The following is a 15,718-nucleotide window of genomic DNA, read 5'->3' as shown; positions in this document are numbered from 1 at the left end:
TTCTTCTACTCTCTCTCTGTCTGCTGAGTGCTCTCCCCTAGCTTGGGTCTGGGCAACTCTGCTCAGATACTGAATTTGCTTTGACGGCCTGTGGGCGACTTTGGTCTTGACTCCCTTCCAGCCTTCTCTGTGACATTCTCTTCTCCAAAGGAGCGCAGTTGGCGTTGAGCATTAGGTTTTCTGTCGCCTGAGGGAATTGCAGGGCTCAGGTGAGGCCTGAGGAGTCTTTGTTCCAACACCTGGGCTCCCTGCTCTCTCCTCTGGGATTTAGGAAATGCTCTACCATATTCTACCTAATTACTGGGTGCATCCCCTTCTGGGATGGGGGCTGTGCTCTGGCCTTGAGTGGAGTCAGTAACTGGAGCCATTGTTCACTTTCTCCACTTTTACTCATTCCCACCCCCCCTTCCCCAGCAGCTTTTGCCACTGGTTCTCAGCCAAGAGCGGGGCGGGGGTGGGGGGGTAGGGGGAGGGCGGGGGGGACTTAGGATCCTTCCGTTATTTCCCTCCCATAAGGGGATTTTGGAGAACTCTACGCTCTACTCTAGTTCAGAATTGTGTTTGTTTTTCCCCTTGTCTGCCAATACTTAATGTTTGTCTCATGAAGTTTTGTTCTTTGGTGAAAAACAACATTTTTCTGAGTTACTATTTTTTCCTTTCGGGGGAAGGGAAGTCCGTGTTGCAATTTCAGCCTTCCATCTTCACACAGGAGCTGCCCCAGATGACCTTGGAGGCCCCTTCTAGCCCAAACTACTAGATCATGGCTCTGAGTTCCCTACTTGCCCAAGGAGGGATGTGTCCACCACCACCCAGGCCAGAGCCAGCTTGGCAGTGCCCGAGGCCTTTCCATCCAGAAGGGAATTCTGTCCTTCTGAGCTTTGAGGACTCCTGAGCAAGGACCAGGGATGCCCACGGGGGAGACTTGTGAAGTGGTTGGCGGGGATGTGCCAGGACGAGTGCCCACCACAGCCGTGGTCAGGGTCAGCTAAGGGTTTTTCTCTCTGGCCCGTGGTGGTGGGGGCAGATAGCTGGGCCATGCAGGTGCCCACGCTCGGCGGGGGTGGGGGTGTGTGTGTCTCCTACAACTTAGCCCTTGAGGGGCTTCGTGAATAAGCCCTTTTTCTCTTGCATCTTGGGCTGGAGCAACCAGACCTGCCAGGGGCTTCCTCAGAGGGACTGTAGAGACCCACTGGCCCTTCCTCCGCTGGCCCCACTTCCTGCCAAGATCTAGCAGGTGTCTCTTCTTGGATGGTCAGCGGAGCCCACCTGGAGAGCCCACAGTCTCACGCCCCTGCCTGCCTATCAGACCGCGGGCTGCTGCTGGCCCCTGGGAAACAGGTGGTGCCCTTGTGCCCTGAAGCCAGTCCCTGCAATTACAGATTGGCAGGCCCAGGGGCGAAGTGTGCCAGCCAGCAGGGCAGCTTGCTGGCAGCCAGTCTGTGCCTGGGGCCTGTGTCCTGACTGGGCCAGCCACACGGGGAGAGGAGCTGATCCATGAAAGGAGAGGATCGGGTCTTAGCTCCACGGGTCCATGGAGGATGTCTGCCGTCTCTCTTCCTGGCGGGGCCTAGAATCCGTTCTTTGCAGGTCAGAGGTCAGATACTGCCCAATTGGAAGACTTAGGTGGGCCAAGGTGGAAGACACTGCCCACCACCCCATAGGGACTGAGCCTTCTCTGGGCAGGGGCTTCCTCTCTCCTCCGGCTCCCTCCCCTGCCTCCCTGTGCGTGCAGGTGTGCCCGGGAGAGGTGTGTATGTGTGTGTGTGAAGGTGTGAGTATATGCATTTCCATGTGCATGAGTGCGAGGGCACGAACATGTTTGTGTACATGCATATGTGTGTATGCACATGTGATTGTGTGTGCTGTCCATGTTATGAGACCACAAGCATGCACACACACATGCTAGGCTGTTTTTCACCAAGTGAGCATGTACCAGTGTTTACAGCCACCGTCTACTTGGTTGGTGCTTTAGCCACCCGAGTTTTAATGTCATTCATGTTACCTGCACATGTGTGTACTTGTGATGCATGAGTTTTGCGTGTGTCCCAGGTTATGAGTGTCCATGTATGTGTGCATATGTGAGATTGTGCACGTGTGCTGAAGCTTGCGTACACGTGTGTGAGGTCTTGCATACGCACGTGTCTGTGCGTGCTTGTGTGCCTGCATCACAGTGTGAGTGTGTGTGTGTGCCCGCCTCTGTGGTTGGGGTGATTAAGGCCAGGGCGAGTAATCAAGGGGGAATCCTCTGGAGTCTGAAATGGGAAAGGCCAGAGGCTGAGGGGCAACACGGTTCTCAGGCTCCAGGCAGCGTTCCCAGGCCCTGTCACCCAGGGGGACTCAGTCAGGGTGCAGGGGAGCAAGCTCAGATGATGAGGGGACAAGGGCAGAATCCGATTTCCCTTTTGGAAGTCCCCTCCAGCGCTGGGGCGGGGGTGTGGGGCCTGGGAAACTGGTAAGGAGGAGGGAGAGGGAGGCCTGGACCGGGCCAGCAGCAGTGGGCAGGAGGGACGGGCGATTGGAGGGACGTTTAGGATGCAGAATGGACAGGACTCAGTGACTGGAGAGCTGTGAGGGTGAGCAGTGTATGGGGGAGCCCCCCTCCCACTCCCCGTGTGTGGCCTGAGTGATGGGGTACAACAGGCTTTCCCAGAGAGCAGCTTTGGGGCTCGCTGGCGGCCATCTGTCTGGGGCCTATGTCCTGGCTGGCTCATCCAGTGAGGACAGTGACTTGGGGGCACAGCAGGAGACAACACGTTTGGGGACCTGGTCACTGAGAGGAGCCTGTGGCCACCCGGGAGAGGGTGTCCAGGAGGTGCTGGCCTGTGGGGCTGAGGCAACCACGTAGGAGTAGCCTCAGACGGTTGGCTACATTGTTCACGGCGACTATTTCAAGCCACAGCCCTTTCTCAGTTTTAATTGAGGAACCAGAGTCTGACCTGGAGACGGGAGCCACTGAGCTCTCAGACCCAAGTTGCACGCAGCCTGTGGGAACGCGCGCACTGCCCGGCGAGGGTCCCAGCTTTAGAAGCACAGGCTGGAGGCGCCTGGCAGAGCGTCAGGGCCACCCGATTGCTGCCTGGTTGGGGAAACCAAGGCCCAGAGGGTGCCCTCCCAGGGTAGCCCAGCCTGGCAGGGTGGGGCCGGCCCATCCACGGGGAGGACACACCCCTTTGTTGGAGGGCCCTTCCTGGAGCAGCTGTCTCAGGAGACTGTAATTGTGGGATTGGGCGGCGGCTTCTCCGCCAGGCCTTTGGCCCCTCCAGCCGCTGTGTGGAGAGAGGATTTGGTGGCTTGGGGCCGGTTTCCAGGTGTGTCAGGAAACCTGGCATCCTCGGCGGCCGCATTCAGCCTAAATGGCCCATTGTGGCTGCAGCCTCCCTCTGATCTGCTCTATTCTGGGCCCGGGCCCCACCCTGCCCCAGCTGGAGGAAGGAAAAGGTGTATTTCAGCATGTCCTGTGGCTGTGAGGGGGCAGGGAGAGGCAGAGTGCGTGGTGCCAGGGCGGGTGCCCGCCACAAGCTGGAGGTGGCGGTCCAGGTGGAGCGGCTGGAATGTGAGGGGAGGTGGCCGTGGGCCCAGCCCAGGCTTTCATGTGGCCTCAGGAGGCTGGGGGGACAAATCCTGTCAGGCTGGAATGCAGGTCTGCGGCCTGCCTGGGCCTCGCCTGAGACTTGCCTGCCAGCAGGTCTGCCCCCCACCCTGTGGGTGCCCAGCCCTCCGCCTAGGCCCAGAGGGAGACCCGCCCTGCCCTCAGGGTTCCCAAGTTTGGGTGCAGAGGACCAGGGCCTGGTTAACGAGAGAACACACACAGCTGCTCCCCCTCCTCGGTGGATTCTGCCCTCTCCCCGCACTGGGCCATGCTCCTGCCCGCCCAGCCCGGCGCGTGCACGTGGCCTCTCTGCCTCTGCTCCAGCGGGTCCTCTGCCTCCTGGCCGTGGCCACCCCGATCCTGCCCACCCTCCAGGGCTTTGCTCAGCGCCACCTCTACCCGGGGCCCTGCCCGTCCTGGGCTTTCCTCTGCTTCTCTCCTGCCAGCTTCGCTGGGCACTGTGGCTGCTGAGGCCTCTGTGGAGCCTCACTCCCCGCCCCCCAGCTTCCTGTCCCTCACCTTGCACAGGGCCAGCCACAGGGGTGAGGGGCTCGCCAGAAAGGGTTTTGCTGTGTGACCTTGGGCTTGAGCCTCCTCACCTGTGAAATAGGTGTACTGACATCTACCTTATGAGGCGGCTGCGAGGTGAGATGGGTGCCCAGACTGACCATGCCTGGCACACAGTAGGTGTGTGTGCAGGCATGAGCCCTTGGTTCCTCTGCCCTGGGTGCTCACAGGCCTTTGGAAGCCAGAGCCTGGGCTGCCCAGGGCACGGCCCCGTGACGCCGGGAATGGTGGATTCCACCCCAGCAATAAGCTCTTGGAAGCTCTGAGAAATAAGACTTCTTTTCTCCTTCTCGCTGCCTCATTAAGCTCTTCTTGAGTGAGTGGAATGAGGATTGTCCTAATCCTTTGGCACGAGGAGGGGGTTAGGGAGCTGGGAGAGACAGGCCAAGGTGGCCTCCTGTTGCCAGCAGACACTGGGGTGGGGGTGGGGACACACAATAGGCACCCGTCAGTGTACACAGGCCTTAGGGGAGCAGAGAGGAGGCAAGGGCTTCCCCCTCTCCCAGCCTGTTGTCCTGCCTCTAAAGGTGGCCTGGAAGTCCTGGCTGCCTCCTGCTGGGGCCCTAGGGGTGACCTCAAGTGCTGGACCCGGGGGGCTGCCCATGAGGAGAGTGCTGTTCCCAGGCCGGGGCCTGGCCTCCCCTCTGGGTCATGGCTGCCAGCCTGTCCCATGGGAATGTCCACCCACCCTTGAGGCTGCCGGAATAGGAAATAGTTCCAGACTCAGCCATCCCAATAAGTCTTTTTTTTAAATATTTTTATTCATTTCAGGAAGGAAGGGAGAAGGAGAGAGAGAGACACATCAATGATGAGAGAGAATCACTGATTGGCTGCCTCCTGCACGCCCCACACTGGGGATTGAGCTCATCCCAATAAGACTTGATGGACCTTCCTCTGTGCAGCCTCAGTCTCCCTCTCCACAGCGGGAAGAGCCATTGCTCGGAGGGGTAGGTGACTGAGGTCCAGGGGCCTCACCTGCCTGCCCTTTGTCCACAGGTGTTCCTGGCTCTTGGGGAGCTGCTTCTGTCCTGCAACTGGGCAGTGGTTGCTGATATCCTGCTGGTAGGTGTGGGGGTCAGAGTGGGGGGCTGGGCTTGGGGCCTTTTGAGCAGGGGGAGCTGGAATCTGCCTAGCTCAGGCTGGACCTCTGCTGTTAGGTGGCCTGGATGTTGGGAGGGAGACCCTGGGGTAGGGGACCGAGGTCACTGAATAGATTCCTTGGGTCATAGGCTTCCCTGACACTCCTAAGTGTCTCCTCTATCACCCCATTGTGCAGATGAGCAAATGGAGGCTCAGAGAGGGCAGGGCCCGGATAAAGGACACATAGCATGCCAAGGCACTGGGCCAGAACTGGAGCCCAGGCTTTTTGACTCCAGGGCTCCCAGCCTCTTTCTCGACTGCACTGCTTTTCAACCAGCAGGCTCCTTGGCCTCCCCTCTGGGCTTGTAGGTGGGGGTGTTGGACTTTAGGGCTCTGGCCACTGAGCCCAGGCGGGTCCGGGCCACCGCAGCTCCCATGCCAGGGGCTGTAACGAGGCCTGATGCTGTCCTGACCACATCCCTCTGCTAGGTGCAGGGTCTCCCTTCTTCCCAGTCTCCCTTCTTCCTTCTCGGAGACATGCAGGGAAGGGCTTTGAGCACCGAAGGGCTGTGCCCTTGTGGATAACCAAGAGCCCTCATCTCTGGGCACAGGGGATCGGAGCAGCTGGGCTGAGAGCTGTCCTGAGGATGGGGTGGCCGGGGCACGGGCTCGGATTCAGGAAACAGACCTGGGTTTCAGCCCTGCTGCGGTCACTTACAGGCTGTATGACCTAGGCAAGTCACTTTGTGCTCCTGAGCCTCGGTTTCCCTGCGTGGCAAGTGGGGATGAACTTGCCCTGAGGGTTATTGTGAGGGTGAAATGAGATGGTATGTGTGAAGCTTTGCCCACTGGCTGGCACGGAGAATGCTGGCTGGGGTGCTGAGAGCAGTTCAGAGGTTCCCACTTTCTCATCTTCCATCTCCCAGAGATATCCTGGCTCCTAGAATCTGCGTTCGAAAGGGCTGTGGGGAAGTGCGGCCATTTAATCAGCCGCCAAGGCCTGCTTGACTACTGCGGCCGAAGGGGTGCTCACTCCTGCTCCTCCCCGAGGCCCAGGCTCAGCGGTGAGGACGGGCCTGCGGGGTCTTTGACTCCGGTGGGTGTATCAGCTGCAGGGCGGGCAGGTCTTCTCTTCTCCTCTCTCCAGACAGGGTACCTGGGCTCCCGCCCAAACTCAGCTACAGACCTGCTGAACGGCCTTGGGCCTCAGTTTCCTTGTCTGTAAAAAGGGGTAATCATATAGGCCTGGCGGGGTACGCCATGGGAAAGCAGGAACGTGCTGGCAGGCGTGTTCTTTGTGGAATTGCCCACTTTCAGGCACAGGGAGCTACCCCTGACCCCACATAGCTGTTCTCCCAGGCGGTTCAGAGGGAGCTGCAACCGGCCCCCAGCAGCGCCCTCGCCTGCCCCCCGCAGCGCGGCTCCCTTTTCCACATGACAGCACCAGAGATATGTGAAGACTGCGCCCATGGCCCCCAGTGTCTGTGTTCGCAAGAATGATTAACCTGGCCAGGAAGCCCCCTTCGTAGGGCTGTGTGTGCTGGGGGTAGGGGTTGGGGAAAGGGGAGGGCTAGGGCCTGCTTAGCCATAGTTGGACCCGTCTGGCTCTGCTGGGGAGCTACCCAGAGAGCCGGCTGGCCATGGCCCAGACACCTGGGTGCTCCCTGGGGTCTTTCCCTGGCCCGGAGGCCTCCAGCCCCCAAGCTTAGCAAGGCCCACCACCCCGGGAAGGCTTCGTGCCCCCTTCTTCTGCCTCCCCACCTTCCCGAAGCCCCTTAGCGAGGACTGCCTTTGGGCACTCTGTCGGTGGGAGCTGGGCCAGTGCTTGCAGTCTTGGGAGCTCAGGTCCCTGGCAGAGAGGAAGTGGCCTTGGCCAAGCACAGGTGAGGGGCAGCTGTGGGGACCTGGTGTGTGGAGAGGAGGAGTAGATGCCAGCTGGGAGCAGGATGAGGAAGGAGTGGGAGGTGAAGGAGACCTGGAGTGCAGACCAAGCCCGCAGGAAGCTGTGCCCGGGGAGAGACAGGATGGCAGCTGAGTTGGCAGAAGATCCTGGGAAGCTGGAGTTGCTTTTCTAGAAATGGGGCGGGAGCAGGGAGGGGAGAAGGAGGGGTAGGTGAGTGCTGTGGGAGGAGCCTGGATCAGGGCAGGGGTGTGGGGACATGGGTATGGCCGAAGGGTCGCATCTGTGCGCAGGCTCTTGCTCCTGAGGCACAGGTGGTCTCATTGGGCAAGACCCAGGGAGTGAGGAGGCCCCAGGCTATAGGGACAGGTGAGCTGATCCCTGCTACCGCATCCTGCGGATTCCTGAGGGCTCCATGGAGGCAGCCTCCATCTCCGTCCTGCCCCAGGAGCACTGCTCTCGGGTCCGCATATCCACAAATAAGAGAGGCCGGATTCTCCCGAGGAAAGAGACCTCAGGGCTCTCTGGTCCAGTGGTTCTCGAAGTTCATGATTCATGTTTGGGGAGCTTGTTGCAAATTCAGCTCCGATGCAGTGGGTCTGCACGGGGGCCAGGGATCAGCATTTCTAATGGACATTCCATGGGATCCTGACGTAGATGTTCCTCGCTGCATACCTGGAGCCCACTGGTCTGGCACGAGCTCCTCAGTCCGTGAACCCTCTGCAAAACCTACTAGTGCTGTCCACCCCCTTGTTCACGTCTCTCTGACAAGGCGCTCCGCCCTGAGCCCTGGAAGACCCCGTCCTGGCTCATCCTGTTGATGAAAAGGATCTGGCTCTGTCACAGCCAAGACTCACCTCAGACTCACTCCGACAAGCTCCCCCTAGCCCAGCCGGGTCCCCAAGGGCACTGCTCCCCGGAAGGCTGACATTGTGTCTTCCCAGGCGGAGCTCCCAGCTTCCCCGAACCTACCAGTGGGCTCCAGCTCCCTCCCAGCCCTCCTGTCTGTCTGGGCCCCCCTTGGGGTGACCCAGAGTCAGCTCATTCCAGCCCAGCCCTGGGGAGGAGGGCAGAGGGGAGCTCACGCCCTCTCCCAGGTCCGTCCTCTGGAGGCTGGAATCCAGCCACAGGACTCGTCCCCCACCTCCCAGCAGATTCTCCTACCCCCCGCAGGGTAACCCTCCTGTGCTGCTGACCAGTCCCAACACCTCCCTGCTCTGCCTTCTGCCCTCCAGGTAGCTGTCTGCTCACACTCCCAGGGGTGTCTGCTCACACTCCCAGGGGGTCCCAGTGTAAGGGCTGAGTGGGGAGCGCAGGAGGCAGGCTGCCAGGGAGTCTGCACCTGGTGGTTGCCACTCTGAATCTCTGTGGGCCCTTGGTTGTCGCTGGTTATACCCCGGGCTATAAAGGGAACTGCTCCTCTAAGGAGGGGAATAAAAACAGAGGTGTATTTGTCTCAGAATAGAGCGAGCCTGGGTGTTTGGGAAACCAAAAGCCTCTCGCTTCTACAATGACCAGCTGGGCTCTCCAGCAGCTGGTGGGTCCAGCCATGGCCCTCTGGCCACGTGGAGACAAGGGGGCCCAGAGCAGGCAGTGGGTGGGGGGGACTTCCCTCTCTAGCCACTGCCTGGGGTTCCTGGGAGGGGAGGATGGGAGCAGCCTGCCTGGATCTTACTCTGAGGGTCCACGCAGCCCTGGCCCCGAATGGGCTTTTTTGGACACTCAGGGCCTGGCCTCTAGGAATTCCTGCCCTTTTCCCCAGAACTGCTAGTGAGTAATCACATAATTATGGGGTGAGAAGGAAGCGCTTGGGGAAGGTGCAGCGCTGTGGTCAGTTCCTCCTCAGGCCTGTTGGCAGGTTGCCGTGATGGGCGGGAGGCCCCGCTTTCTCAGCACCTGGAAAGAGTGGCTCAGCACCAGTGACCCCAGGACTAGCGGGTCACCCACAAGAGTGACTCCAACTGCTCTGCCCTGCCCTTCTCACCAGACCCCCTGTGGCTCCCAGTCCCTGCTTCCTGCTTTCTTTGCTCACACTGTCCCTGGCCTGGAATGCCCCTCCCCAGTCTCTACCCGTTACCTGTTTGCAGGGCTAGGGATGAACTTGTCCTTTTTATCCTTCTCTCTGTTTTCCAAATGTTCTAGAACAAACACATAAATATTGTGGAAAGACTCCTCCTTGCTCCTAGCAGCTGAGTGGTCAGTAGGCCCGCACTGGAGGGAGAAGGCCTGGGATCAAAGCTCAGGCCTGCTGTTTCCTGGCTGGGTGGCCCTGCAAGTTACTCACCCTTCCTGTGGGAGGTTTCCTCACTGAGAAAATGTGGATAATAATCATACCCCCCCATGGCTGGGTTGAATATACACACTAGTATGTATATTCATTTGTATATATCTGTACATGCATATATACATATATACACACACATACACTGAGTGGCCAGATTATTATGATCTCTGAATGCATAATAACCTGGCCACTCAGTGTGTGTGTGTGTGTGTGTGTGTGTGTATGTGTGTGTGTGTGTGTGTATACATATATATACGCCGTACTTTCCGGCATATAAGACGACCTTTTAACCCAGGAAAATCTTCTCAAAAGTCAGGGGTCTTATATGCCAAAAAATACGGTATTTACAATTTAGAATTAAAGTGAGTTATTGCCAAATGATGGGTGGGTTACTGTATTTTCTGGCGTATAAGACCCCTGACTTTTGAGAAGATTTTCCTGGGTTAAAAGGTTGTCTTATACGCCGGAAAATACGGTATATATATATATATATTAGAGGCCCGGTGCATGAATTCGTGCATGGGTGGGGTCCGGCCAGCCTGGCCAGAGGGAGGGGACATGGGCGGTTGGCCGGCCTGCCTGCTGGTCGAACTCCTGGTTGAGGGGACAATTTGCATATTAGCCTTTTATTATATAGGATATACACTGAGTGGCCAGATTATTATGCATTCAGAGATCATAATAATCTGGCCACTCAGTATATATTTAAATATATATATACATATGAATATACACACACATATATTTAAATATATATACACATATAAATATATATTCACATATAAATATGTATATGTACACACATATATAAGTAATACACACACAGGAAGCATTTAGTAAATGTTAGTAATTATTCTCATTGTTATACTCTCTGATGGGCTCTAGGACACCTAGATCTCAGGGAGAAGCCTCTGCAGTGGGAAGCTCCCCTGTGGCTGCTCCGTGGGGACCGTGTGGCTTCTGCTTGAACCCCCCGCCCCCGGCCCCTGCCACAGCTGTGGGTCCAGGCAGGGTTTTTCCTGGGACCAGTTTTTAGATCTACTTGATTTATTTAGCAGTCCCCTCTGTGCCTGGTGCCTCGCTGTATCCCAGGCACCCCAAGAGAAATTCGGAGCTTTGCTTCCCAGACAATGGAGGGGTAAGAGGAGGTGGACAAAGGAGGAACCGTCCCAGTGGTGGTGGATGTGCATTCAGTTAGGGGTGCACACAAGGGCCGTGGGAACTCAGGGCAGGTCCCTGAGCTCTGAAAGGCTTCACAGAGGAGGTGACCCAAAGGTCAGTCCCAAAGGACAAATAGGGATGCTCCAGCTGGACCAGAGAGGGGAGGCTGGCCAGGCAGAAGGCACAGCATGTTCCAATGTCCGGAGGCATTCTGCCTCCCACAGTCATAGGATGCTGTTTCCATCTGATGTCCACAGAAGCCTCCAGGTACTGGATGAAGAACGCTAAGAGCATAACCCTCCCTGGAGGTACTATTATTATCCCCGTTTGGGGATGAGGAGACTGAGGCACAGAAAGCAACTTGCCCAAAGTCACACAGACATTCTGACTCCAGAATTCATATTCCTAACCTCCCTACCCTTTCTGTGGAGTTGTGTGGGCCTCTCCAGCTAGGCTGCTGTTGGTCTCTGCCAAGTGGGGCTTGAACTTCTTTTTAAAAAATATTTTTATTGATTTCAGAGAGGAAGAGAGAGGGTGAGAGAGAGAGAGAAACATCAATGATGCGAGAGAATCATTGATCGGCTGCCTCCTGCACACCACCCACTGGGGATCGAGCCTGTAACCTGGGCATGTGCCCTTAACTAGAATCCAACTTGGGACCCTTCAGTCCCCTGGCCGACGCTCTATCCACTGAGCCAAACCAGCTAGGGTGGGCTTGAACTTCTTGAGAGAAAGGCCCAGCTGACCTTTCTCTGTCCTGCCCAGGCGCCCACCACGCCTGCACCTGGCGGTGTACCCACTTTCACCCTGGCAGCCTGCACTGCTGCTTCCCGGGCCCCTGAGTTGGAAGGCCCCAGCCCACCTCTGTTGTCACAGCCATGCCTTGTCCCTGCTAGTTTAAGAGCAAACTTTCAAGAGGGGTGGCCTCATCAGGGGCCTTGGCACCCCCATCCTGGGAGACCAGGGAGTCTTCCTGAACCTCGGTGGGGCCTGCCATTTGGTGGTGAGGCTTTAGGCACTGGGGTCATTGACTCCCTCTCATCGTATTCCCTGGGCCAGCCTGTCACACCTCCGGTTCTTGGCAGGAGAGAAGCAGGAGGTGAGCATGAGGGGGCATCCACTCCCTGCCCTCGCTTGGAGGGCTACCCTGGTGCTCCTGTGTTTTACAGTCAGTGGTGCTGCCCAAATGCCGGGGGACAGCAGAGGCGCTTCAGATCACAGTGGGCCACGTCCTAGGAGATGCCAGCAGCCCCTATCTCATTGGACTGGTAAGGCGAGGCGGGTGGCTGGGCTGCAGGCGGGCCTGAGTGTGTGTGAGGTGGGGAAGGTCTGGGGCAGAAATGCATGTGGTAAGGCCTGCAAGCTGGCCTGGTGGGCCTGCAGACCCAGCATCCCTCCTCTGCAGATCTCCAGTGTCCTGCGGGCCAGACGCCCCGACACCTACCTGCAGCGCTTCCTCAGCCTTCAGCAGAGTTTCCTGTGCTGTGCTTTCGCCATCGTCCTGGGGGGCGGCTGCTTCCTGCAGGTTGCACTGCACCTGGAGAAAGACCAGGCACAGGCCCAGCAGCCTGGCTCAGGTACCTCCACCCCTCACACCCATGCCAGGCTCAGGGCTGAACCCCACAGGAGCAAGGAGCACCAGCCACCCCCTGAGTTCCTGGCCAGTTTATTTGTTCATTCATTCATTTATTCACTCATTCAAAAATAGTTATTATGCCCTTGCTATGTGCCAGGCAAGGTTGCAGATGCTGGCGAGCGAATGCCAAGTACAAGTTCTCATGGATCTGATGCTCTAGAAGGCAGAGATTCATGAAACAAACCAAAAAAAAGCAAAAGATGGAGTGTGTTTGAGGTGATAAGTGCTACGGAGAGACATTAAGCAGGAAAAGTGGGTCGAGAGGAACAGGTAGAGGCAGTTTAAAATTTTCTAAAGGATGATGAGGGAGGTCCTCACTGCACAGGTGACATTGGAGCAAAGATTTGGAGTTGAGGGCATGAGCCAGGCAGCTGTCTGTGGAGAGGGAACAGCTAGTGCAAAGGCCCTGAGGTGGGATGTACCTGATGTGTTTGAGGACTGGCAAGGAGGCTAGTGCAGCTGGAGCAAGAGCGAAGGGAAAGGCATAAGGGTGGCGGTAATGGGGTCAGAGCATGGAGTGTTTCGAGGGGCCCTTGTAGGAACTGGGGCTTTAACTCTGAGTGAGATGGGGGCCCTGTGGGGTGTCCAGCAGATGAGCCTTCAGGCAACTGATTTTTCCTGCAAAAGCATCACTCTGGCTGCTGTGTTGAGAGTAGACTGTAGGGGCTTGGCATTGATGCAGAGGCCACAGGAGGCTCCGCAGCCTCAAGGGAGAGCGGCGGGGCTGGGACCGTGGTGGCGGCGGCGTTGAAGAAGGGGTCGGATTTGGAGTTTGTTTTGAAAATGGAAGCTAGAGGATTTCCTGACTGACTGCCCAGGCCTGGTCCCAACGCTCCTTTTGCCTCCTTTGGGGTTGGCTGAGCTTTTCCTCACACAGGGACCCCGGACGGCAAGGATGCGGAGTGCCAACGCCTGCTTCCTGGCACGGACGCTTCCACAGAGGACTCCTGAGGCGTCTCCCCTCCTGTGCTCCCCTCCACCACCCCCCCGTCCTGCAGCGAGGAGTCCCACCCACCCTGTCTGCAACCCTGCTGTTGGTCTCCACAGTGTCAGTGCCTCTGCTCACCCTTGGCTGTGGCTCCGGAACTCTGGCCGAGCTGCACCTGCCATGTCTTTGCTCCCATAGAGAGCTGGCAGTGCCTGTGGCGGGGCTGGGAATTGAGCTATCAGCATCCTCCGTGGGAGGCCTGGGCCTGCGCCTGCCCCCAGCACGGGCCTGCTCCAGCCTGGGGTCCTCAGCCTGTCTGTCAGGAGGCCCTGATTAAAGTATGGCCAGTACAAAGCCCGTGGATGGCAGGCCTTTGGGCCATTATGTTATTTATAGTCTCGCCGTGCCTCTGCTGGGAGTGGGAGCAGGAAAGGAAGAGGTGGGGAAACGGAGGGAGCCGCTCCGATGGGTCTCTAGGCCTCTCCACCCTGGACTTCCCACTGTGACTCAGTGTCCTCACCCTGCAGGGTCAGGAGGGCACAGGACACCCCTCTCCATGAATTCAGCCTCTGAACAAAAGGTGGGGGCCGAATCCGTAGTCTTGGAGATAGGTTTCTACTAGGGTGCGGGTGTGGGTGTGGGTGTGCGGCTTCAAGTTCCAGGGAGCGACATGGAGGAGTGCCCACGCCTGCGCAGACCAGGGGCTCACAGGGCTGAGCAGGAGTACTCCTGGCTGTGCCTTGCTCTGCACACTGGCCCCCACCCTGTCCCCACACCCTGACCCTCGCACAGCCCACGGGAGGGCTGGCTCTGCGGGACTCCCACTGGGCTCAGAGCAGCTGGGCGCAGCGGGCCCTGCAGGAGATCAGCAGCTTCCAGGCGGGCGGCATGTTCGTTCCGCCTGTGAGCATGAGCTCCTCTCCCCCTCCCCTGGTGCCCGGCCAGGCGATCACTTGTTTACTTGCCGATCGCCCCCTTCACTGTGCCAGGCTGTGCCTGTCTCCCAGCAGCTGTGGGCAGAGCAGTGGCCCAGCCCTATGCTCACCTCCTGGCCCTTGCTTGCTCCATCCCTGCCCCCTGTGTGCCCTCCCTGTGCTCACTGGTGGGTGGGACAAGTTCCAGGAGCTAGACTCTCGCTCAGCCCACGCCTGTTCTCCAGGCCCAGCTCTCCCCCAGGAGAGGCCACGCCTCTCAACCAGCCCCTCAACCCAGGATTTGACACTTGGAGCTCATGAAATGGGGGGAGCTGTCCCGTGATAAGAAAAAGGACTCCTGAGGATATTTTGTAAAGGGTTCTGCACCCAATTACCATGTGGGTGGGGAGTTCCTACAGCACCAAGCAATTCTCTGACACCAGCTGGGTGTCCTGCAATCCCACTGGGTTCTGACAGTCTACCCAGAGATGGTGTCAGACCCTACAGGCTAAGGGTTCAGTCCTACAAGCCTCCCCCTCGCCCCCCACTTCTGATGCCAATCCCAAGTCCAGGTTGTTACCTGTGCCTCTGACCAGCTGGCTATAAATCAGAGGTTCCCCTCCTTGGGTGTGATGAACTCACTAAAGTGGCCACAGAACTCGGAAACCCGTTTACTTACTAGATTACTGGTTTATGATAAAAGGATATAATGGAGGCCTCGCCAGATGGAAGAGATACACAGGGCAAGTTATAGGAAGGGGCGGAGCTTCCATGCCCTCGCCAGGTGCCACTCTCCCCAATCTCCGCGTGTTCATCAACCTGCAAGCTCTGGGTTGCTGACCTTTTTGGGTTTTTATGGAGCCTCCATTACATAGGCACGATTGATTAAACTATTGGCCATTGGCAACCGATCTCCACCTCCAGCCCTCCTCCCCTCCTCGGGGGACTGGTGGGGTCCCAAAGTCACCTCATTAACCAACAAGATACCTTTAGGGTTCTTATCCCTTAGGAAATTCCAAGGGTGTTAGGAGCTCTGTGTCAGAAACGTGTACGTATTATAAATCACAGCATCACGCTTCGTTTCTCCTGAGAAGGAGGCGGCCAGTCTGGGGGAAGCCGGGGAGCCACGGTCCTTCAGCATTCGCTGGCTGTGTGACCCGGGCCCCTTCCTGTCCCCTCTGAGCTGCACGCTCCCCAGCTATATTTAAGAGGTTGAATGTGGCTTTTCCAGCCCAGGCCTCACGTGATTCTCACAGGCCGGGTCCAGGCCCACAAGAACCCAGCGCCAGGTTCCGAGCCTTCCTCCCTACAGCCCTGGGAGGACCCCTGGGAGGCTTGGCTCTCAGAAAAGGGTGAGGGCTTCCCAAGGGTTAGAACCGCAGCCACCCCCCTCCTCCCCCACCCCAGCGTCCAGGGGCTGGGGAGAAAGATCAGAAACTTCACTGGCGCCAGTTCCAGAAACATGTAGGTGCCCATCTTGGTGGCAGGCAGGGAATCTGACTCCAGCCCTGCCCTTGGGCCTCACAGCCCAAGATAAGACAGAGACACACTCCGCTAGGCCTAGTGAGGCGCACCATGGGCCGAGGAACAGTTACATCCCTCAGAAAGAAGCCTTTGGGGAGGTGGCCTAGGAGCTGGCAAATGGCAGAAGTTGTGGGG

At 57.9% G+C, this 15,718-nt stretch overlaps 1 protein-coding gene across 2 annotated transcripts in view; it reads left to right on the top strand.

Annotated features, from left to right (window-relative positions):
* SPNS3 (SPNS lysolipid transporter 3, sphingosine-1-phosphate (putative)) overlaps positions 1-13,487 on the top strand; it is a 44,147-nt gene extending 30,660 nt beyond the window's left edge. The window contains exons 9-12 of one of the 2 annotated variants that reach the window (XM_008156797.3): positions 5,153-5,218; positions 11,751-11,849; positions 11,987-12,158; positions 13,095-13,487. In XM_008156797.3, the coding sequence (XP_008155019.2) occupies positions 5,153-5,218; positions 11,751-11,849; positions 11,987-12,158; positions 13,095-13,168 (411 nt within the window). In that variant the 3' untranslated portion in view covers positions 13,169-13,487. The remainder of the gene's footprint in view (positions 1-5,152; positions 5,219-11,750; positions 11,850-11,986; positions 12,159-13,094) is intronic. The other variant, XM_054709253.1, reaches the window with a different exon arrangement.
* Positions 13,488-15,718: the final 2,231 nt, after the last annotated feature.

Source organism: Eptesicus fuscus, chromosome 20 (assembly GCF_027574615.1).
Source record: "Eptesicus fuscus isolate TK198812 chromosome 20, DD_ASM_mEF_20220401, whole genome shotgun sequence".
Lineage (NCBI taxonomy): Eukaryota > Metazoa > Chordata > Mammalia > Chiroptera > Vespertilionidae > Eptesicus > Eptesicus fuscus.
This window is presented reverse-complemented; position numbering and strand designations above follow the sequence as displayed.